At 40.6% G+C, this 20,184-nt stretch overlaps 2 protein-coding genes across 10 annotated transcripts in view; one reads left to right on the plus strand and one right to left on the minus strand.

Annotated features, from left to right (window-relative positions):
* Nucleotides 1–16,602, minus strand: part of GOLM2 (golgi membrane protein 2) — a 32,643-nt gene extending 16,041 nt beyond the window's left edge. For 2 of the 3 annotated variants that reach the window (XM_077829126.1, XM_077829124.1), the window contains exons 1-8: nt 15,971–16,599; nt 10,363–10,417; nt 8,420–8,522; nt 6,005–6,095; nt 4,144–4,285; nt 3,644–3,724; nt 3,143–3,241; nt 180–356 (exon numbers count right to left, since the gene is read on the minus strand). In XM_077829126.1, coding sequence (XP_077685252.1) covers nt 180–356; nt 3,143–3,241; nt 3,644–3,724; nt 4,144–4,285; nt 6,005–6,095; nt 8,420–8,522; nt 10,363–10,417; nt 15,971–16,297 — 1,075 coding nt within the window. In that variant the 5' untranslated portion in view covers nt 16,298–16,599. Of the gene's footprint in view, nt 1–179; nt 357–3,142; nt 3,242–3,643; nt 3,725–4,143; nt 4,286–6,004; nt 6,096–8,419; nt 8,523–10,362; nt 10,418–15,970 lie in introns of all 3 variants that reach the window. The other variant, XM_077829125.1, reaches the window with a different exon arrangement.
* Nucleotides 16,603–16,697: 95 nt separating this feature from the next.
* The window catches only part of LOC144271416 (zinc finger and SCAN domain-containing protein 29-like), a 30,569-nt gene continuing 27,082 nt past the window's right edge, over nt 16,698–20,184 (plus strand). For 6 of the 7 annotated variants that reach the window (XR_013347346.1, XM_077828759.1, XM_077828755.1 and 3 more), the window contains exon 1: nt 16,698–16,902. The gene's annotated coding sequence lies outside the window, so the exon portion shown is untranslated. Of the gene's footprint in view, nt 16,903–19,062; nt 19,169–20,184 lie in introns of those variants that run through there. The other variant, XM_077828756.1, reaches the window with a different exon arrangement.

Genomic DNA, 20,184 nt, shown 5'->3' on the forward strand with positions numbered 1-20,184 from the left:
AATTAAGGAATGTACTTTCTGTAGTAATATCTTTACATATTTAAATTTTCTGCATGTTTAATTTCTATAAGGCCACCCACACAATTGGTCACTGTTTTTAATGAGTTATTGCAATAGATACAAATGAAAAGACAGATGCATCCCAAGGTATTGAAGTACAATGGTATTGAGTAACTTACTTTGCTTCATCTTCTGGAATTCACCAACTCTATCCTTTGGAGCTTGTTTTCCAAGTTCAGTTTTAATTTTGTGTTCTTTTTTACTTTCCAAATTTTGTTCAGGAATCAAGAGCTGAGGAGGATTTGGAGGTATCTGCTTCACAATATTAACATTTCCTTCATTGTCAGCATTTAAATCTACAGCATGAAGAAGATAATTTAGTGTAGTCCATACTTATATTAATGACGAGGGCAAGGCACTGATTGCTTCACTCAGATACTTTTCAATCTGTTTCTGACCCAATAAGCATAGGATTGTGCTAAGCTTCCTCCCCACATGCATTCTGTCCTGGATTTTTAATCAATACCTCCTGTACAGCATTTAAGATTTCAAGAGTAATGATTTAAATTAGGGCTGTCAATCACAGTTAACTCAAGCGATAAATGCAAAACAAATTAGCTAGATTAAAAAATAATTGTGATTAAGCGCAGTTGTAATTGTGCTGTTAAACAGAATACCAATTTAAAGTTGTTATAAATATTTTTGGATTCTTTTCTACATTTTCAAATATATTGATTTCAATTACAACACAATACAAAAAGTGTACAGTGCTCACTTTATATTACTGTTTGATTACAAATATTTGCACTATAAACAAGAAATAGTATTTTTCAATTCAGTTCATACAAGTACTGTTGTACAATCTCTATTGTTAAAGTGCAACTTACAAATGTGGAACTATTTTTATTTATTTTACATAACTGCACTCAAAAACAAAATAATGTAAAACTTTATAGAGTCTACATGTCGAAGCATGAAGGGTCATTATGTTGGATCATATTAAAGAAGTTCTGTATTAAAATCAAATGAGTTTGATTCCCCATAGTTTAAATTCCAGGGTATTACTAATTAAGAGGTCTCTTGGGTTTTGGTACTGTTTCTCTCCCTCTATGTGTGAAACCTGCAAGCTGCTAATTGCGTTAGTACATTCTAAGACAGAGTATGTTCTCAAAGCAATTCACACAGAGAGAGACTCAAAGCAATACTCTGTAACAACAGAAACAGCACCCACAGACTCCCCGCCCTTTTGTTGTATTAACAATTGTGATTAAAATAGAGATAGAGGATGTATGTGGATGGATGCTTGGTGTGGATAATAACTGAATGATCAGGGAGGTGCCAGCCTAAGAATCCAGTGTCCATCGGCTGAAGAAGGCGTCAAGTGGAAATAACCAGAGGACCCCCAGAGGGCAGACTGGAATCCACCCAACAGCCTCAAGAATGGGAGAACCAAAGAACAAGATAACATCTAGCAGCACGGAGCTGTCAGGAATGTGCTATCTGCTGATTGATTCAGCAACAGCATGAAGAAGCAATTCCCATAGACTGGCCTAGGAAGAAATTCCTATAAAAACAGACTCTAGAAAGTGAGAACTTTGGGGGTCTGATTCTGCAAACCAACTTCCAGGAGCATCAGACAAGGCCCTGCTCCCTCCTCATGTCCAGGCCACCTGGCCAGTGGCTTCGCATGAGCAACTCTAAGGCTGGTAACTATGATAACAACCTTGCAGAACGTGTGTGTGTGTGTGTGTGTGTGTGTGTGTGTGTGTGTGTGTGTGTGAATATGAGATTGAATGGAATGTTATAGCTATAACTGTTTACTGTGATTCTTTCTGTATTCACAATAAATGTGGTATTTTGCCTTTTCCTCTTTAGTAAGATCCTGCTGGTTTTTATTTTATTGGTATAACAATATGAATGTTTAGCATATCTGGCAGGTAGATACCTTGCAACACTGGCTACAACAGTGCCACACCAATGCCTGTTCTCCCTTTCAGGTGACCTAAATAAGAAGCAGGCAGCATTATCTCCTGTAAAAGTAAACAAACTTGTTTGTCTTAACAACTGGCTGAACAAGAAATAGGACTGAGTAGACTTGTATGAGGTGAATTGAAAAATACTATTTCTGTGTTTCTTTTTTACATTGCAAATATTTGTAATAAAAAATAAAATAAAGTGAGCACTGTTCACTTTGTATTCCATGTTGTAACTGAAATCAACATATTTGAAAATGTAGAAAAGAATCCAAAAATATTTATAATTACATGTAAATTGGTATTCTATTATTGCTCAACAATGCAATTAAAACTGTGATTGAGACTTTTTTTTAAACCGTTTGACAGCCTTAATTCAAATGCAAAGCCACTGCAAATGGGGTGGCAGATACACATGAATAAGGAGCACAGAGAATCCTTTCAGAAAGTGAAATCCTTGCCCCATTGCCACTGAAATCAAAGCTCTTACTGAATGCAGTGGGGCCAAGATTTCACACGGTCTCTACTGCTTTTCTTAGAGACGAGGAAAACTAATTTACCCAGAACGAAATAGCTTTTGTGGAACAAAGTCAGAGCCATGTACAATAATAGAAATAGATGTAGAAAGAGTCATTTCTTAAAGACCTACTATTTGGATATTTAAAACATTTTTAAGCTTATACCTATGCAAACTCTGAACACAAAAATCCACTAGTTTTAGTATCTTAAGTTTAATTTCTTTAAGAATTTGCAATGGACCATTAAGGGACGTATTTTTTCTTTGACCACTGGTAGTTCTACTGGCACAACTTATAAATATCCTAAAGCTGTTTGGTCAATTTACACACAAACAAACTATGTTTCACCTTCCTAACAACATTTGAACATGCATTTTGAACTATAGTGTAGACAGAATCCAACCTTTCCCCAGGACTTCAAAAACAGAAACCAAACCCACATCATCATCTTCTGTGCCCTTGCTCTCTGCCTGACATTAGTAGAACTAAATCTAATTGGTTAGGCTTAGAATAATAATTTACTGTTTCTTGTGGTTTCAAAAGTCAGAATAAGTGGATGCTTGCAGCTAACCTTAAATGATTTGGTAGCAGAAATTAGCTATTGAACAAGATCTTATGAGATTTTGAAGTGTTGCCCGTTAGAGTTCATACCTGGAACCATATTTGGCATATGGGGCTGTAAAGTAGGAAGATTCAGATTGGGTTGATGACCTTCACTTTGAGAAGCTGAAATAAGAGGCTTCTTTAAAGCTAAAGAAAATAAATGGATTCACAATAAGAGTTTTGTCCAATAGAACCACCACTATATTCTAGGCTTTGCTTTAACAAAGTTCTATTTATACCAAATTTCATTTTAAAATCCCAGTGCTACAATTGAGAAATTAAAACTTCTGAGTAAAGTTTTCAAAAAAGAGCTTGAATGATGAAGCAGCTTAATCCCCAGTGACTTAAGCACTTGACATTTTACCTTCTACCAAAATCCAAATGTTTTCTCACCGAAAAGTCTGTATTGACACAACTCCTAACATATATGGGTTTTAAATCATCTGGACTACGTTCACTGACTAATTGGCTGTCTAACATTTCACAGATTTAAATCAGAATGATATCAAATAGCAATATCCTATCCAATTAGAACATGATTTTTCCAACCAGCAGGAGTATCTTCAGCTTTAGCAGGATCATTCTCTTCTATTCCAGGCATGCCTGCATCACCTCCTGATTTGATTTGCTCTGTCAAAATAAAAACATGAAGTTCTTCTGTATTGTTCTTTTGACTTTAATAGTGAATTTCGCATTGGTGAAAGGCACTGGGCTGACAGCACTGGAATTGAGTCAGTTATCCACAGACCAGGCAGTGTGTCAGCAATGACAGCACAAGATTCCGCACACTGCCCTGCTAGTGGACTTCCACTCTGTTCTGGAGGGACCAATGAAAGGGCAGTTGGGACTTGGAACTCAGTCTTTTCCCTCTGTGCGGAGAAGGACAAGGGCATCATAGCAGTAGCTTTTGTAATCCGAATATCTAGCCAATCACAACTGAACTGAGGCAAACTGCTGACTGTCCTACCTCAAAAACAATAATGATTCTGTTTGACGGGGAGGGTAGAACACAATTAACACATTTATCCAGTGACGCAAAAAGGAAATACCTTTGCCATTAGGGATGTGATTGCTTGAGGGTTCTTCATTCTTTACTAAATTTTTCTCATGTGTCTCTTGAACAGTCTTAGATATCGCTTGATCATTCAAACCCTGTTCAATGTCTTGTCTTGGCTGGATTCTCTGTGCATCCTGTTTTTAAAACAGATTAAACATTAATCAAGATGACCCTTAAAAGGAGAGGGGAAATCACTCACTACACCTTGCAATGCTACTTCTCTGAACATATCTTGCAGAGTTCTCACACCTATGTCTTGGCTCCTTATGAGAATGAACCTTGAGAGCAGTGGGTAATATGACAGAGCATGAGCCAGACCCCCCTATAGACCAACATCTGCCGTTGCCTGCCAGGTATACATGCTGCCCATGCCCTCCAAACCAGACATGCCAAAACCACCAAAAAAAAAAACAACAACAAAAAAACACACACACAAAAACTGGGCTTGTTTTTGGCTTAATTGGCTTGTGAGTTGTTTGTTGACTAGTTTTTGGGTTGTAGCTTGTTGCTTCTTTTTTTTGATTGGCTCCCGGCAAGCAGGGGCAAAAGGGGGGAAAAAGAGAAGATAGAGTCCGGGATGCAAAGCGGGCCCACCACAGTCCCAGACTGCATGCCAGGGAGGAAATCTAGTCACATAGAGTGTTGGGGTTCTTAGGGATTGGCTTGTTTTGGCCTTGTTTTGAAATGGGATTAGCTTGATTTTTGGTTTATTGTGAAAGTCTTATTTACTGCGTGGAAGTTGGTAACTGTGCGCCAAACATGAGTCAATTCCTGCAGTTGTGCAGGAACAGACTATCAGAAAGAAATGCCAATTCAAGAACATTGTAAGATCAAAGATTGTGTCTCAGGACAAGAGGGAAAAGAGCCTTCAGAAAGGTAACACAAAATCAGACTTCGAACACAAATACAGACGTCCCTGAGCGAATCTAGGCTTATGGCTCGTAAAGGACCCACCTTGACCATGTTTCTCTTCCTCCAACAGGTGCATCACAAGGGTAAGGATTCCTGAATACCCTGTACCAAGTCAATGACTCCATTTACAGCAAGACAGATCTTAACTGGTTTATATGGTGCTCAATTCAGTAATTCCCTTTTGCAGGAACAATTTATATCCCCAGAATAGAATAAGGGTGAAATTACAGAGTAGGTATACCTCTATCTGAACAAAGGTGCATATTAAATAAGGTGCAATGACTCAGATTTGTACCTGAAGTTCATTTTACAGACATGAACTTCACCCTCAAATAGGGTTGCTAGGTTGCTGTCTGGCTGAAAGTATGCCATCACATTTATATCTAGAGAGAAAATGGAGGATTGTGTGGTTGTACAAAGCTTTCACTGGCATGAATTTGGAATGGCGGAACTTCTTATACAATTTGTGAAGCAGATATCACAATCATCCCAAAGGACCACCAAGAAAACAGTTACTCCACCATAATACATGTATTTTGCTTGTACTATATTGTACAGTAAAGGTTAGAAAAAATTAGTTTTATCATTATTAATAGGTTTTCTACCACTCTGCCTCTAGTGGGAAGTTACCATACATAGGCCTTGGACTAACAGGTAGTTCCACTGCATACCTCATGAGCAAAATCTAGCATCCAGCTCCACTATGGGATACAGCAAGGGTTTCTAGAGCTGCTGATTCACAAGACAGACCTTAAATGTGATAGAATTAAAACAAAATAAAAAAACAAAATAATTACAAGGTGACATTTTGGTGAACCCAAGCCAGTGTCTTAGACATCCAAACTAGTTCCGATTTTATTGCTGCTGCTGCTGATGATGATATTAAATTGAAACAAAAATCCCCTGTTTCAACAACAGGATTATTTTTAGCTACTATTTACCTTTTGTTCTTGTACACCTTGGTCCATTAACTTCTTTATATTTTCTTCATGTTGCATTTTCATGTCTTTGATTTGTTGTCCACACTGCAAACTTAATTGGAAGCACACTAACAGTTACACATTTGATTTGGATTATACCAAGTCTCCCATAACTGCCTGGGAGAAAAAGAAAATGGACTGGCACAGGAAGCTTGAGGAGTAGAAACTGGGATATAGTAGAAAATACCAAGGTTTCAAAGGTGGGGTGAGCAGAAGGGTCTGTGACCAGCAGAGTACACTCCCTGACAAGCCTGGAAAAGAACCCAAAATTCCTGAGTTTCGCCATTCCTCTATCAGCAAATATCTGTGAAACTCACGAGTAAAGTGTCTCATCCTCTCCAGTGCCCATCCTCATAAAGGATGGCAAACTACTTCTACTACCAGATACTCTGTTGGCTCTAGTAAGAGGGTCTGTGCAGTGGATCTAAAGATTCCAACCATGCTGATGAACTATGTGGGTGTATTTATATTATGCACTAGGATGGTATGTTTTGTCAGATTTAAAGAGAAAAAACAAACAAACAAACAAACAAAACTATAGTGAAAATATTAAGGGTACAGAGTAAAGAACTCCAGTTAGGAAATGCCACACTTAAGGTACTATGCAAAAGAAATGTGACCATAATTAAAGACAATTGTAATGCACATGCACAAGGAGACCAAATTACAGTTGCACAGGTAACCTTAATTATGGTATTACTTAAGTTCTGAGTGCTTGAATTTGAACCTTTATGTTTTTAATACCGTTTATATATACAGAGTATATATATAAAATATTACTAATTCTATATTGAGAAGAGAATCTCTGCAAGAGTTTCATATTTGTTTATAATAGAAAAGCCAGTGGTCAGTAAACTGATTTTGAATACAGCTTTAGAAACCCTTTCAGTTAAACAAAGTAACTTTCCACACACTCTCACCCACCTGAATTCTCTATTCTTCTGAAATCACTAATTCTTATCTTCAAAGAAACAACATTTATTACAACTGTGTTTATTTGCTCAAAATGGATCTTACATCTGAAATGTATCATTAAGGTATTTAAATATTTTTGGATAAGTTTCAGAACCGATCATGGAAACAAAAATTCCTACAAGCTGTAAAATTAATAGTATGTTTAAGAATGCCCTAGATGAAAAGCCCATTAATTTGGTTAAAATAGCAGCAAATCACTGTTATAAAACTGCAGTTCACAAGGACATATTAGGGTTTCTCTAATTATTAGAAGTTTGTTCAAGTTAAAAAGAACCAGGATACAATGCAGTGAATTCCTTCCTATGCATGTATATTGGCTGAATAAACAGTTATGCTAAGTGACAGTTTTAATGTGTTCCATTCCATACAATGTTTATTTATGGGCACATAACTGAAACAAGTAAAGGGCTATCATCTCAAAATGGGAGAGTTGCTTGGCTTACTCCATTAGGCTTTCAGGAGTTAAACCCAGGGTGGTTATGTCTGCCTCCTTCTACTCTCTGTATTTTATCTCTTGTAAGGCTTGAGTTGACAGAGAGGAAGGTAGTATCTTATGTGCTAGCCACAGCCAATTAATACTGATGACGAAAGAGCATGAGATTATCACAGCAGCTTCAAGGAGGAAAGGTGGAACACATGAACAAATATGAAAGTAACAGACCCTTAAAGCTATTTTTAAAAATAGTTTTTAGGCCTAGAAGTGAACCAAGTATGGTCCACAAATTGAGGAGTTTGGGGATAACATGTGAAGAGGTAGTAGCCCTGCAAAGCTTTAAATTTTCTACTCTATGTATTTTGTCCTGAAAGCTTCCAATACACATATTTTAAACCAAACACATTATAAATTATGCTTTCAGAAATTTTAAGCCTTTTCTCAGCGTTACTGTGTCTCACCCTTCCCTACAATATATGGGGGGAAAGAATTGCTTCCTAAAATTTGATTTCTCTTCCAAATTTATAGCCGACATTTCGAGTTAATTTCAGCCTAAGCATAGTATTTTTACCTCAATTCCAATCAAATAAATTGGTCATGAAGACCTTGATAAACACACCTGTAACACTTCAATTACACACAGTTTGATTAAATATAATTGTTCTTCTATTGTCTCAAATCACATATCGTCTCAAGTATGAGTTAAGTCAAACTGAATAAAAAGCACAATTCTGGGAAGTCACATTTCTCTAGAGACTTTCCCACTCCCAACAAAACACAAAACACCAGAAAATAAAGGTTTACATTAGAAATCCTGACAGCTTCTTTGATTTGTCAGCTATCTATTGGTTAAGGTCTATTTGAGGAATAAAGATCTATTTGACTAGTTTGTGATTTAACGGGAGTTCACATTTATGGGAACGGTACACAAATCTATGGTTAATACAAAACACTGAAAAGCATCATACCTCTCATACTCCAGCCTCCTCCCAAGACGAGTATTGTTCTTCTTGTACTCATGAAGCTGGTCCTCTTGACGAATGAATTCTTGGCGTAATTCTGCTAGTTGTTCTAGGCCAAATTGCACAAATCAACGTGAGTAGAAAAATGCCCCCCTTTAATACCTTTTACCATTGATGCTTCTTAGATGAAAAATGCTCATTTTCAAATCTTTCTGATCTCTACCGTATTTATTGATTCCCTGCCCCCATTGCATAGCCACACAGCATGCCAAATAAGTTATTATTGTAAACTAGAAATCAATTCATACACATTTATTTTGAAGCTAAGAGTACTACTTGTGATAAGATACTTTCAGGATAAGAATATATGGTAAAAATTTAACTCTTCATTCCAAAGGGCTATATGATGCATCTACTTGTGAGAAATAATTTCATGTTAATCTCCTTATATATTATATTCTCTCCTAATATATAGTCTTATTTTGAAAAATATAGCAGTATAAATGGAACCCTCTCTCTCGCTACAGGGTCAGCCATTTACACTATATAATCATCATCCTTAGCATGCAGCAGACATTCTGTGCTTCTTTTACTCCAAAAATTTTTTTAAAAAAATACATGTCATATTTTTACACCTATCTACATTAACATTTAACATACACTTTAGTTTTCAAAACAGCTACTTTAGAAGTTTCACCTCCCTGCTGCTTTGGGTGCAAATGTGAGATATAAAATGCCTACTCATATTTATTGAGTATTAATTACTTGTAATTGCTTTAAACAGAAAACCAAGATATTAAGCAAGTTAGGAGTCAACATTATTAGGGCCCTACCAAATTCAGGTCCACTTTGATCAATTTCATGGCCAGAGGGTTTTAAAATTGGTCAATTTCACAATTTCACCTGTTAACATCTGAAATTTCACAATGTTGTAACCTTGAGGGTCCCAACCCAAAAGGTACCCGGAAGTGGGTCTGATCTTCCCCCTGCTCTCACCCTCCCCCGCAGCTGCCAGGCAAGGGAAGGACAAGTCCTGTCTTGCCCCAGCCCAGCAGGGACACAGCTAGGAGCTCACTGACTGGGGCGCTTCCAGGAGTAGGGGGATACTGGACCCACCTTCACAAATCTCCTCCAGCTGCAGGAACCTCAGGGGTTTTCCTGCATACCCCGGCCCCACACCGCTCCCGAAAGGTGGCAATGTGCCCCTGCAGCTCCATGCACTGCCCCTCTCTGCAAGCACCGCCCCCACAGCTCCCATTGGCCACAGCTCCTCGTTCCCAGCCAATGGGAGCTGCAGGGGCAATGCTTGCAGAGCAGGGCAGCATGCAGAGGGAGACCCCGCCCTGGCCGCTTCCAAGAGTGGTATGGGGCCAGGGCAGCTGGGGAGCCTACCTTAGCAGCAGCTCCGCTCTGGGATCGACCGGGAGATACTCTAGGATCAACCAGTCAATCGCAATTGACCGGTTGGTGACCACTGTCGTAGATAGATTTTCTGGTCCTTTTTTTATTTCTATAATTTTCTATGTTATGCAGGAGTCAGACTCCCTCTCCCCTCACTCCTTCAGTCATAATCTTTACATCAATAGACAAATTACTTAATACAAATTTGATATTACTGGTACCTAGAATATTACATTACATTTCACCTTGAAAATGATTTTGGGTATTTTAGAAAAGTTTTTGTAGAATGTATCCTCTCCCTCCACTGCATAATGTGAAAAGGCTGATATGGAAATACATCCAGCCCTTATTATCTAAGCCAGATAAAGAATTACGTTTTATAAAACTTCCGCAGCTGAAAGACCCAAGCTGCCACTTGTTAATACTCCAGCCTCAGACATACTCTAGATTCTTCTTTCAGCATGCACTCCTCAATACCTAGGGAATTCTAAAAGATTTTAGTGTTCGTATGCTATTCTCAAACGATGTGTAAGTAGTAAGTTCCTTACCTTTTAAACGATGTATGTCTGCCATTTGATATGATATGTTGTTCTGTAGTTTGATCTGCAAAGAAAGAAGCTTAAAGATGTAAATATATATTTACACCTAAATAAGCCAGAAGCATTTGAACACATTTTGATCTCACAATTAAGTAATAGTGTCATTTTACAAACTTGTGTGAACCGCTTTCAGAATCACAGATGGAAGGTACTGCAAGTAAAATCAATCATACATTTTCCTTACAAGTTAAGTCCCTAAGTTTTGCTGAGACAGGTTTAGCTAAACCCACCTTTAATAGAAATATTTTCTGAAAACTAACAAAGTAAATAAATATATCTTTAAATCTATCATTTGTAACATTAAGATTGCATTGTGGTACTGCATGAAAAACTGAACATACGAGTCACGATTTCACTGTCCAAGCCTAAGTGCTGCAAGGTAAACAGTATTAATAGTGAAAAATCATTTACAAATGTTTCAGTTGTACTAAAGTGAAAAGCAATGGCAAAACAACTAAGAATATTTGCTTTAAACAATACTTTTCATATGAAAGCATGTCTTTAAGAGATCTGCCTCAGCTCTGATGGAGCCAGACTTCTATGAAGGATTTTTTGATTAGATATTTTCATTATGTAAAAGCACTAACAATTACAACCAACGAGAACACATGCAAAGGTAAGTGTAAATATAAAGCCATTATCATGCCAAAATACCTTATATTTCTTTATTTTGTCAAACAAATCAACCAAAGCAAAGATGAAAAATGTTAGAAGTGAGGGAACAATGTCTCGAACCAAAGAAACACCACGCAGAGACAAGGAATTATGTCAGAAACTGACCCCTGCACAGTTAGTTTTTGAAAGAAACTTGTCTCTGTTGGGGTCATAAGTATTCCCCAGTAGGGCTGCTAAACTTTTAGGTTTAAACTAAACATTAGAATTCAATTATCTTCCCTTTTAAAAAGTAGCCACAATTTATTTATAAAAAGAAAAGGAGGACTTGTGGCACCTTAGAGACTAACAAATTGAGCTGTAGCTCACGAAAGCTTATGCTCAAATAAATTGGTTAGTCTCTAAGGTGCCACAAGTCCTCCTTTTCTTTTTGCAAATACGGACTAACACGGCTGCTACTCTGAAACCAATTTATTTATAAAAAGAAAAGGAGTACTTGTGGCACCTTAGAGACTAACCAGTTTATTTGAGCATGAGCTTTCGTGAGCTACAGCTCACTTCATCAGATACATACCGTGGAAACTGCAGCAGACTTTATATATACACAGAGAATATGAAACAATACCTCCTCCCACCCCACTGTCCTGCTGGTAATAGCTTATCTAAAGTAATCGTCAGGTTAGGCCATTTCCAGCACAAATCCAGGTTTTCTCACCCTCCACCCCCCCACACAAATTCACTCTCCTGCTGGTGATAGCCCATCCAAAGTGACAACTCTTTACACAATGTGCATGATAATCAAGTTAGGCCATTTCCTGCACAAATCCAGGTTCTCTCACTCCCTCACCCCCCTCCAAAAACCCACCCCCATACACACACAGACTCACTCTCCTGCTGGTAATAGCTCGTCCAAACTGACCACTCTCCAAGTTTAAATCCAAGTTAAACCAGAACATCTGGGGGGGGGGGGGGAGGGGGGGGGGGAGGAAAAAACAAGAGGAAATAGGCTACCTTGCATAATGACTTAGCCACTCCCAGTCTCTATTTAAGCCTAAATTAATAGTATCCAATTTGCAAATGAATTCCAATTCAGCAGTTTCTCGCTGGAGTCTGGATTTGAAGTTTTTTTGTTTTAAGATAGCGACCTTCATGTCTGTGATTGCGTGACCAGAGAGATTGAAGTGTTCTCCGACTGGTTTATGAATGTTATAATTCTTGACATCTGATTTGTGTCCATTTATTCTTTTACGTAGAGACTGTCCAGTTTGACCAATGTACATGGCAGAGGGGCATTGCTGGCACATGATGGCATAAATCACATTGGTGGATGTGCAGGTGAACGAGCCTCTGATAGTGTACTTTTAAAATTGTACAATATGGACATATCCCTTTTTTCCCCAAAGCAAAGGGGTATTAGATATTTCAATCCCCACCTACTTTCTGAAGTTTTAATATCTTTGAGTCAGGCATTTGGAATACCTGTTTTTTTTTAAAGCTACATCTGCTCTCAGGTTGGAATAAATGGAAGTGCTATGAAAAGTAGGTACTTTATATAATACCTCTCTCTATAGAGCTGCTATCTTAAAAATAATAAATGCAGCTAAATAACCATAAACTTTCAATTGTTAACATTCATCTCTTTTTAATTAAGTACAGGTGAAAAAAAAACCCTAAAACCACAGGGAAGTATTCATAAGCCTTTTCAAGTGGGAAAATAGATTTAGTCCTCGCTGCAGAAGACAGACTTAAAAAAAAAAACCCCAAAAAAACCAGTTCTCTGTTATAAGCAAGTCATAATATTTAACCCAATCACTACCAGTTTACCATAAAATGCTCCCAGTACAGTTTTATAGTTGCCAGTTATAACAATGTACTAATGAAGAGTTCTTTATTATACCACAGATTCTGCGTAAGTCAGTTGTAATACTGTATCTCTAGCTGAATATGTATATTCAGGATGACTACATTTAGGTAAAATTCAAGCAGCAGACTTAGGGTTATGATCTGAAGTAGTACAAAAGAGCATAAGCTTTTGTGAGCTACAGCTCACTTCATCGGATGCATGTAGCTTATGCTCAGATAAATTTGTTAGTCTCTAAGGTGTCATAAGTACTCCTTTTCTGTTTGCAAATACAGACTAACACGGCTGCTACTCTGAAACCTGTTAAATATGCTTAATACTGTACATGCTGCTAAACATTTGGCTTTTAAAATCCATACAATAAGAGTAAAAAAGTAATAAGCCAAGCATTTTAGAATATAAGACAGTCTCTTAGTTAGTGTCATAGCAATATTTAGAAAGAGCTGGCCAAGAAGTAGGATGAATTTGATAAAGTTCACACAAAAAAAAACCCCACCACTTGATTTCACTGAAATAGTGATGAAAAACTCAAAAAAATTGGAGTTTGGAAAATTTCAGCCAACTGTAACTTACAAATCACTAAAAAAACCAAACCAAAACAAAAAAACCCCAAAAAACCACACCACTATCCTGGTACTGTACAATGTAGTTTTCCAAGTGCCTTAAGGGTCAGAATTTCCAATTAATTTTAGTATCCCTGTAGAACATACTTTTTAGTAATTAACCAAACACAAACAGCTGCGAAGTCAAATGCAGTAGTAGTAGTAGTTTTTTTTTTTAAATTCTGTATCATTTGTTTTCCAGAGAGGTATATCAACTTCTAAAAATACATACTTAATCACACTGTCTATTTTCTAAGCACTCAAAAGTTAATTCTCAGCAAACACTGAATTATTGGAAGAACCTATCACCTCAGTGGCAAGATCTAAATAGCTCATTCATTGCTGCAGTGGGAAATAATGACTTCACTACAGACAGACCAAAATATGCTGGGCTGCCATTTAAGAGGCAAAATTTGTGGTGCTCTCCCACCATATTTCCTGCTAATCGGAATAAGATGCATTTTTCATTTAGACATGGGATAATTGCTGTTTAAGTAGGACAGTTTTTAAAACCAACCTTGACAGTTCTTATTTCAGCAGGTTAGTCAAATTCCACTTACCAAACTACACCATCACACTTCATATCATGCTATTTGATCATGATATTTTGTTGCAAAATTAATTAATTGTGTGATGTGAATCAGAAAGAAAGGCATTCAAAAAAGCAGTAAAATTTGTCACACAATGGTATTTCCCTAAATTCTATGACAAAAATAGTAATTAAAAAAGTACAAACTGTTCAACCACAAGACCACGATCCCCAACTCCATTCAAACGACACTGCACTTACTACCATACAAAGTGTTTCTTACAATATTCAATCACATCACTCATCTCAAACTATTACCACCACATCTTTAGTTTCTTACTATTAAAAAGAGCTGCTTGTTTAACACAGCCTGGCAAAGTTGTCATGAAAATGTACCCCACTAGCACAAAATCTATTCATGCACTCTTTTCCATGACAAACCAAATGGAAAAATATCATTTTGCATAGTTAGTTTAAAATATCCCTACAGAGTGGACTAGCACCAGCCATGACTGATTTTAGCAAGGAAATTATGAAAGAAAAAAAGGTATTTTTTGATTTCAAAAATCAAAATAAACTTTCTATACAGAGTTTTGCAAGATAAAGTGGTGAAGAAAAGTGCACAGGCAGGTACTATCTTGGTTTTTCAATGTGCTGTTTAAACGAGTTATGTTTCCATAACAGGTCACCCATTAAGCTAGACAGAACAGTAGTTCCCTAGCTTTAAAGCTTCGGATCTCTTTTTCATTAGTCAGAACAGATCAGATCAATGGAAGAAAACGAGTTCAAGAAAAAATGAGCTGACCTGCAGTATATTAACCCACTTCCAAGGTTATACTCAAATAGCCAATATCCAACACTGGGTAAAGCCTTGAGTTTGTTTCTTGCACCCATTCCATCATCCTTCAGGAGCTGCAAAACGTTAGGATAACAAACTCACTAGCCCACATATCTATTCAGGGGACACCATCACAGGGCCTAATAACATCAACCACACTATCAGAGGCTCATTCACCTGCACATCTACCAATGTGATATATGCCATCATGTGCCAGCAATGCCCCTCTGCCATGTACATTGGTCAAACTGGACAGTCTCTACGTAAAAGAATAAATGGACACAAATCAGATATCAAGAACTATAACATTCATAAACCAGTTGGAGAACACTTCAATCTCTCTGGTCACGCGATTACAGACATGAAAGTTGCGATATTACAACAGAAAAACTTCAAAACCAGACTCCAGGGAGAGACTGTTGAATAGGAATTCATTTGCAAATTGGATACAATTAACTTAGGCTTGAATAGAGGCTGGGAGTGGCTAAGTCATTATGCAAGATAACCTATTTCCCCTTGTTTTTTCCTACCTACACACCCCCCTCCCCCTTCCTCAGACGTTCTTGTTAAACCGTGGATTTATGCTGGAAATGGCCCACCTTGAGTATCATACACATTGTAAGGAGAGCTATCACTTTAGATAAGCTATTACCAGCAGAAGAGTGGGGTGGGGGGAGAGAAAACCTGTTGTAGTGGTAAACACCCATTTTTTCATGGTTTGTATGTATAAGAACATCTTCTGTATTTTCCACAGTATGCATCCGATGAAGTGAGCTGCAGCTCAGGAAAGCTTATGCTCAAATAAATTGGTTAGTCTCTAAGGTGCCACAAGTCCTCCTTTTCTTTTTGCGAATACAGACTAACACGGCTGTTACTCTGAAACCTGTCACTAGTCCTAGAAGAGGCAGCAATAGTAACTCCCAAACTCTGCCCTGAGGTTTGTTATTTCTCTATATTGGGCACTGGAGAGGACTGAGAGTGGAAGGAAAGAAGAGAGATCCCCGACACCAGGGAGCACAGCACCGCAAGAAGTACAGAAGGACTCTCACTTCCAGGGGTACTTTTCACACCCACCCCCCCAGCCCTGCCAGGACGTCGGCCCCGCACCCCTTTACCTTGCTGTCCTCGCATCTGGTAGCCTGGCTGTCCCTGGCTTGCAGCTGGCCGCTCAGGTGTCTGCAGTCCGCCTCCTTCTGCTCCAGCTGCTTCTGCTGGGAGTCCACCCTGAGCATGAGGTCCGAGTTCCTCTTCTCCAGCCGCCCGCGGGCCACCTCGCCGCGCCTGGCCTGGCCCTGCAGCCCGGCCACCTCCTCCTGCAGCAGGGCCTGGCGGGACGCGGCGCTCCAGTAGTTGAAGGCGAGGACGGCGATCAGCACCAGCAGCGCCGCGAAGACCAAGGACGGGAGACGGCCGCCCCTCCTGTTGGCCCCGAACCCCACCATGGAGGAGGCCGGGGGGGCTTCGCCGCGCGCCGCCTCCGCCCACCGCTGAGGGGAGAAGCCGAGAACGGGGCCCGGGGAAGGCCCCTCAGGACCCGGGGGGAGGCCCCTCGGGGCCCCGGGGCAGGGCTACGAGGGGGGCGCCGCAGAGGGTGGCGGGGCAGGGGCAGCTCGCGGCGGCCGAGGGGACCCGGAGCGCCGTCCCGCCCCGCACCGGAGAAGCGCTGCCGACCCCGCGCGCCCTCCTTCCTCCTCCCGCGCCGGTCCCGGACCCCGCCGGCGGCTCTAGGGCAGGCCCCGCCACTTCCGCGTTACCGCGTCTCGCGAGAGCGCCCCCCGTCCCCCGCCCCCCGAGCTCTCGCGAGAGCCCCGCTGCCGCGAGCGGGGGGCGTGGCGGGGCTGCGGCGGCCTCTCTCGCTCTGTCGGGCCGCCGCCCGCGGGGCCCGCGGGGCCAGGGGGCCCCGCCCCTCCCCGGGGGGAGCCGTGTCAGCCGCCACCCGCAGGAAGGCGGGGGAGTCCCTGGGGCGCCTGAGAGGCGGGCACAGCGGCGGCGGGGGCGCGCGCGCGCGCGCGCTCTCCTGGGCTGGAAGCCCGCGTGACGGGGGCAGGTACGGGAGCGGGTGTCGAGGCGTGAGGGGAGCGGGGAGAGAAGTTGGGGGGGAGGGGGGGTTAAGGTTTTTGTAGTGACCCAGCCACTCCCAGTCTTTACTCAGGCCCAGTCTGATGGTGTCTAGTCGGCGCATTAATTCCAGGGCTGCAGCTTCTGTTTCTGAAATTTTTTTTTTTGAATTTCCAGAATTGCCCCGTTGAGGTCTGTTGTTGGGTGCTCCTGGCGTGAGGGACGAGGCGTTGCCTTGGGTCAGAACCTGTCTTGGAGACGAAGCGAGGAGCAGGGTGCCCTGGTCCGGTCTCGTCCTGGCCCAAGACGGGCAGCAGGGAGCCTGCAGGTTCCCTCACGCAGGGGCTCTCACAACACGCTGCTTGGTGGCCTTCCCGTGCAGCCACCAGCTCTTGCTGGTGGCCCTGCTGACATTTTCCCCTAAAATCCTTAATTAACTTCAGGAAAAACAAATATAGATGCACATACGCGCCTCCAAATCATGGTAAATGTATTGAATCTTTTGCAGACTCCATAATAAAGGTAATGTATAGGTGTCTCTCTTCTTTACGGGACCTAAACAGAACAGAAACACAAATAAGGTGCTCTGCAGGTTCTTTTTTTTTGCTTCTTTTCCTTTTTTGGGTTGCTTTTTTAAAAAGACTTGCGAGCTAGTAAGTCTGCTGCTGTGAAAAGTGATATTAACAAACATACAAATTTCAGAGTAACAGCCCTGTTAGTCTGTATTCGCAAAAAGAAAAAGGAGTACTTGTGGCATCTTAGAGACTAACCAATTTATATGAGCATAAGCATCTGATGAAGTGAGCTGTAGCTCATGAAAGCTTATGCTCAAATAAATTGGTTAGTCTCTAAGGTGCCAAACATACAAATATCACTTTTCACAGCAGCAGACTTACTCAGTCCTGGCAGGCCTGGAGACAAATTAAGCCCTGGATGGGGAGGTAGGTAGGGGGGAAGGGGAATGCATGACAGGCTGGCAGAGGCAGTAGGGGGTGAGCCCCATGATCAGAGCCTTCTGCCTGCCACTCCAGAGCTGGAGCCCAACCCTACATCTCCAGGAAGGTGGGGAACTTACTAGTTACCTCCTCCTCCAGTATTTGTGTCTCCAGAGAGAGGCAGGGTCCAATCCCTGCTGGTGGCCCTTGTGGAGGGACCACTGCTTCACTTTCTCCCCCAGTCACTGCCCAGGAGTCTGTGGCTGCAAGAAAAGCCTCTGGTGGCCATATTTGAGAAATGCTGTCTTAATGGGCCCAGTGGTGTTTAATATATTAAAGATCATAAAAGGGGGGTGAGTAGTGAGGTAGCAAAGTTTGTAGATGGCACAAACTTATTTAGATTATTAAGGACCAGAGGATATTTTGAGGAATTTCAGAGGGATCCAACCACACCAGGTGAACAGGCAATGTGATAGGAAGTAAAATTTACATTAGAGGGAAAATTTAAATCAGTCATGCACATAATGAATTTCTTAATTAATTGTAACAACTCACTGAAGACTTCAGCTCAGTGTGCAGCTGGGGTCAGAAAAGCAAACAAGATGACTTGTACTCCATGCTACAGAGGAAGGTGAAAACTCCCCAAGGTCTCTGCCAATCTGACGTGGGGGAAGATTCCTTCCCAACCCCAAATGTGATTAGTTTGATCTGGAGCACATGGGTGAGACCCACCAGCTGGAAATCTGGGAAAGAATTTTCTGTAGTAACTCAGCTCTCCCCATCTGGTGTCCCATTGCCAGCTGTTGGAGATATTTGCTAATAGCAGTTGCGCATGGGCAGTATGCTTTTGTAGGCAGTCTCATTATGCCATTCCCTCCATAAATTTATTAAGCTCTGTTTTAAAACAGGTTAGGTTTTTTGTCCCACTGCTCCCCTTGGAAGGCTGTTCCAGAGCTTTACTCTGCTGATGGTTAGAAACCTTTGTCTAATTCCAAGCCTAAACTTATTGACGTCCAGTTTATATCCATTGGTTCATGTGCCAGCATTAGTCTTTAACTTAAAAAACTCCTCTCCCTCCCTGGTGTTTATCCCTCTGACATATTTATAGAGGGCAATCATATCTCCCCTCTGCCTTTGTTTGGTTAGGTTAAACAAGCCAAGCTTAAGTCTCCTCTTGTAAGGCAGGTTCTCCATTCCTCTGATGATCCTAGTACACCTTCTCCAGCACCTGCTCCAGTTTGAATTCATCTTTCTTAACCATGGGAGACCAGAATTGCACACAGGATTCCGGATGAGATCTCACCAGTGCCTTATATAATGGTAATAACACTTTCCTGTCTCTACTGGAAATACCTCACCAGATGCATTCTAGGATTACATTAGCTTTTTTTCACAGCTAGATCACATTGGTGGCTCATAGTCATCTGGCGATCAACCAATACACTCAGGTCTTTCTCCTCCTCTGTTGCTTCCAACTGATATGTTTCCAACTTGTAGCAAAAATTGTTGTTGCTGGTCCATAAGTGCGTGACCTTGCACTTTACACTATTAAATTTCATCCTATTTCTATTACTCCAGTTTTCAAGGTCATCCAAATCTTCTTGTATGATATTCTGGTCCTCCTCCTTACAATATCTCCCAGTTTTGTGTTAGCCACGTATTTTATTAGCAGACTCCCAACATCATTAATAAAATCATTTTGTGCCAACATCATTAATAAAAATGTTAAATAAGATTGGTCCCAAGACCGATCCTTGAGGAACTCCAATAGTAACCTCCATTCAGCCTGACAGTGCGCCTTCCAGCATGACTGACTGTAGTCTGCCCTTTAACCAGTTCCTTACCTTCCTTTTGATTCTTGTATTAATCCCCATCTTGTCCAATTTAAGTGAAAATTTCCCATGTGGAATTGTATCAAATGCCTTACTGAAATCCAGGTAGATTAGATCTACTGCATTTCCTTTGTCTAGAAAATGATTTCCTTCTCAAAGAAAGAGATCAGGTAGGTCTGGCATGATTTACCTTATGTAAATCATGTTGTATTTATCCCAATTACCATTTACTTCTATGTCCTTAACTACCCTTTCTTTCAAAATTTGTTCTAAGAATTTGCATATAATTGAGGTCAAACTACCTGGCCTGTAGTTTCCTGGATCAGTTCCCTCCCCCGCCCCCCGTTTCTTATATATAGGTACTATATTTGAAATTCTCCAGTCATAAGGTAGAATCCCCGAGTTTACAGATTCATTAAAAATCTTTGCTATTAGGTTTGCAATTTCTTGTGCTGGTTCCTTTAATAATCTTGGGATGCAGATTAGCTCCCCCACCCCAGTTTG

Source organism: Eretmochelys imbricata, chromosome 10 (genome assembly GCF_965152235.1).
Source record: "Eretmochelys imbricata isolate rEreImb1 chromosome 10, rEreImb1.hap1, whole genome shotgun sequence".
In the NCBI taxonomy this organism is placed as follows: domain Eukaryota; kingdom Metazoa; phylum Chordata; order Testudines; family Cheloniidae; genus Eretmochelys; species Eretmochelys imbricata.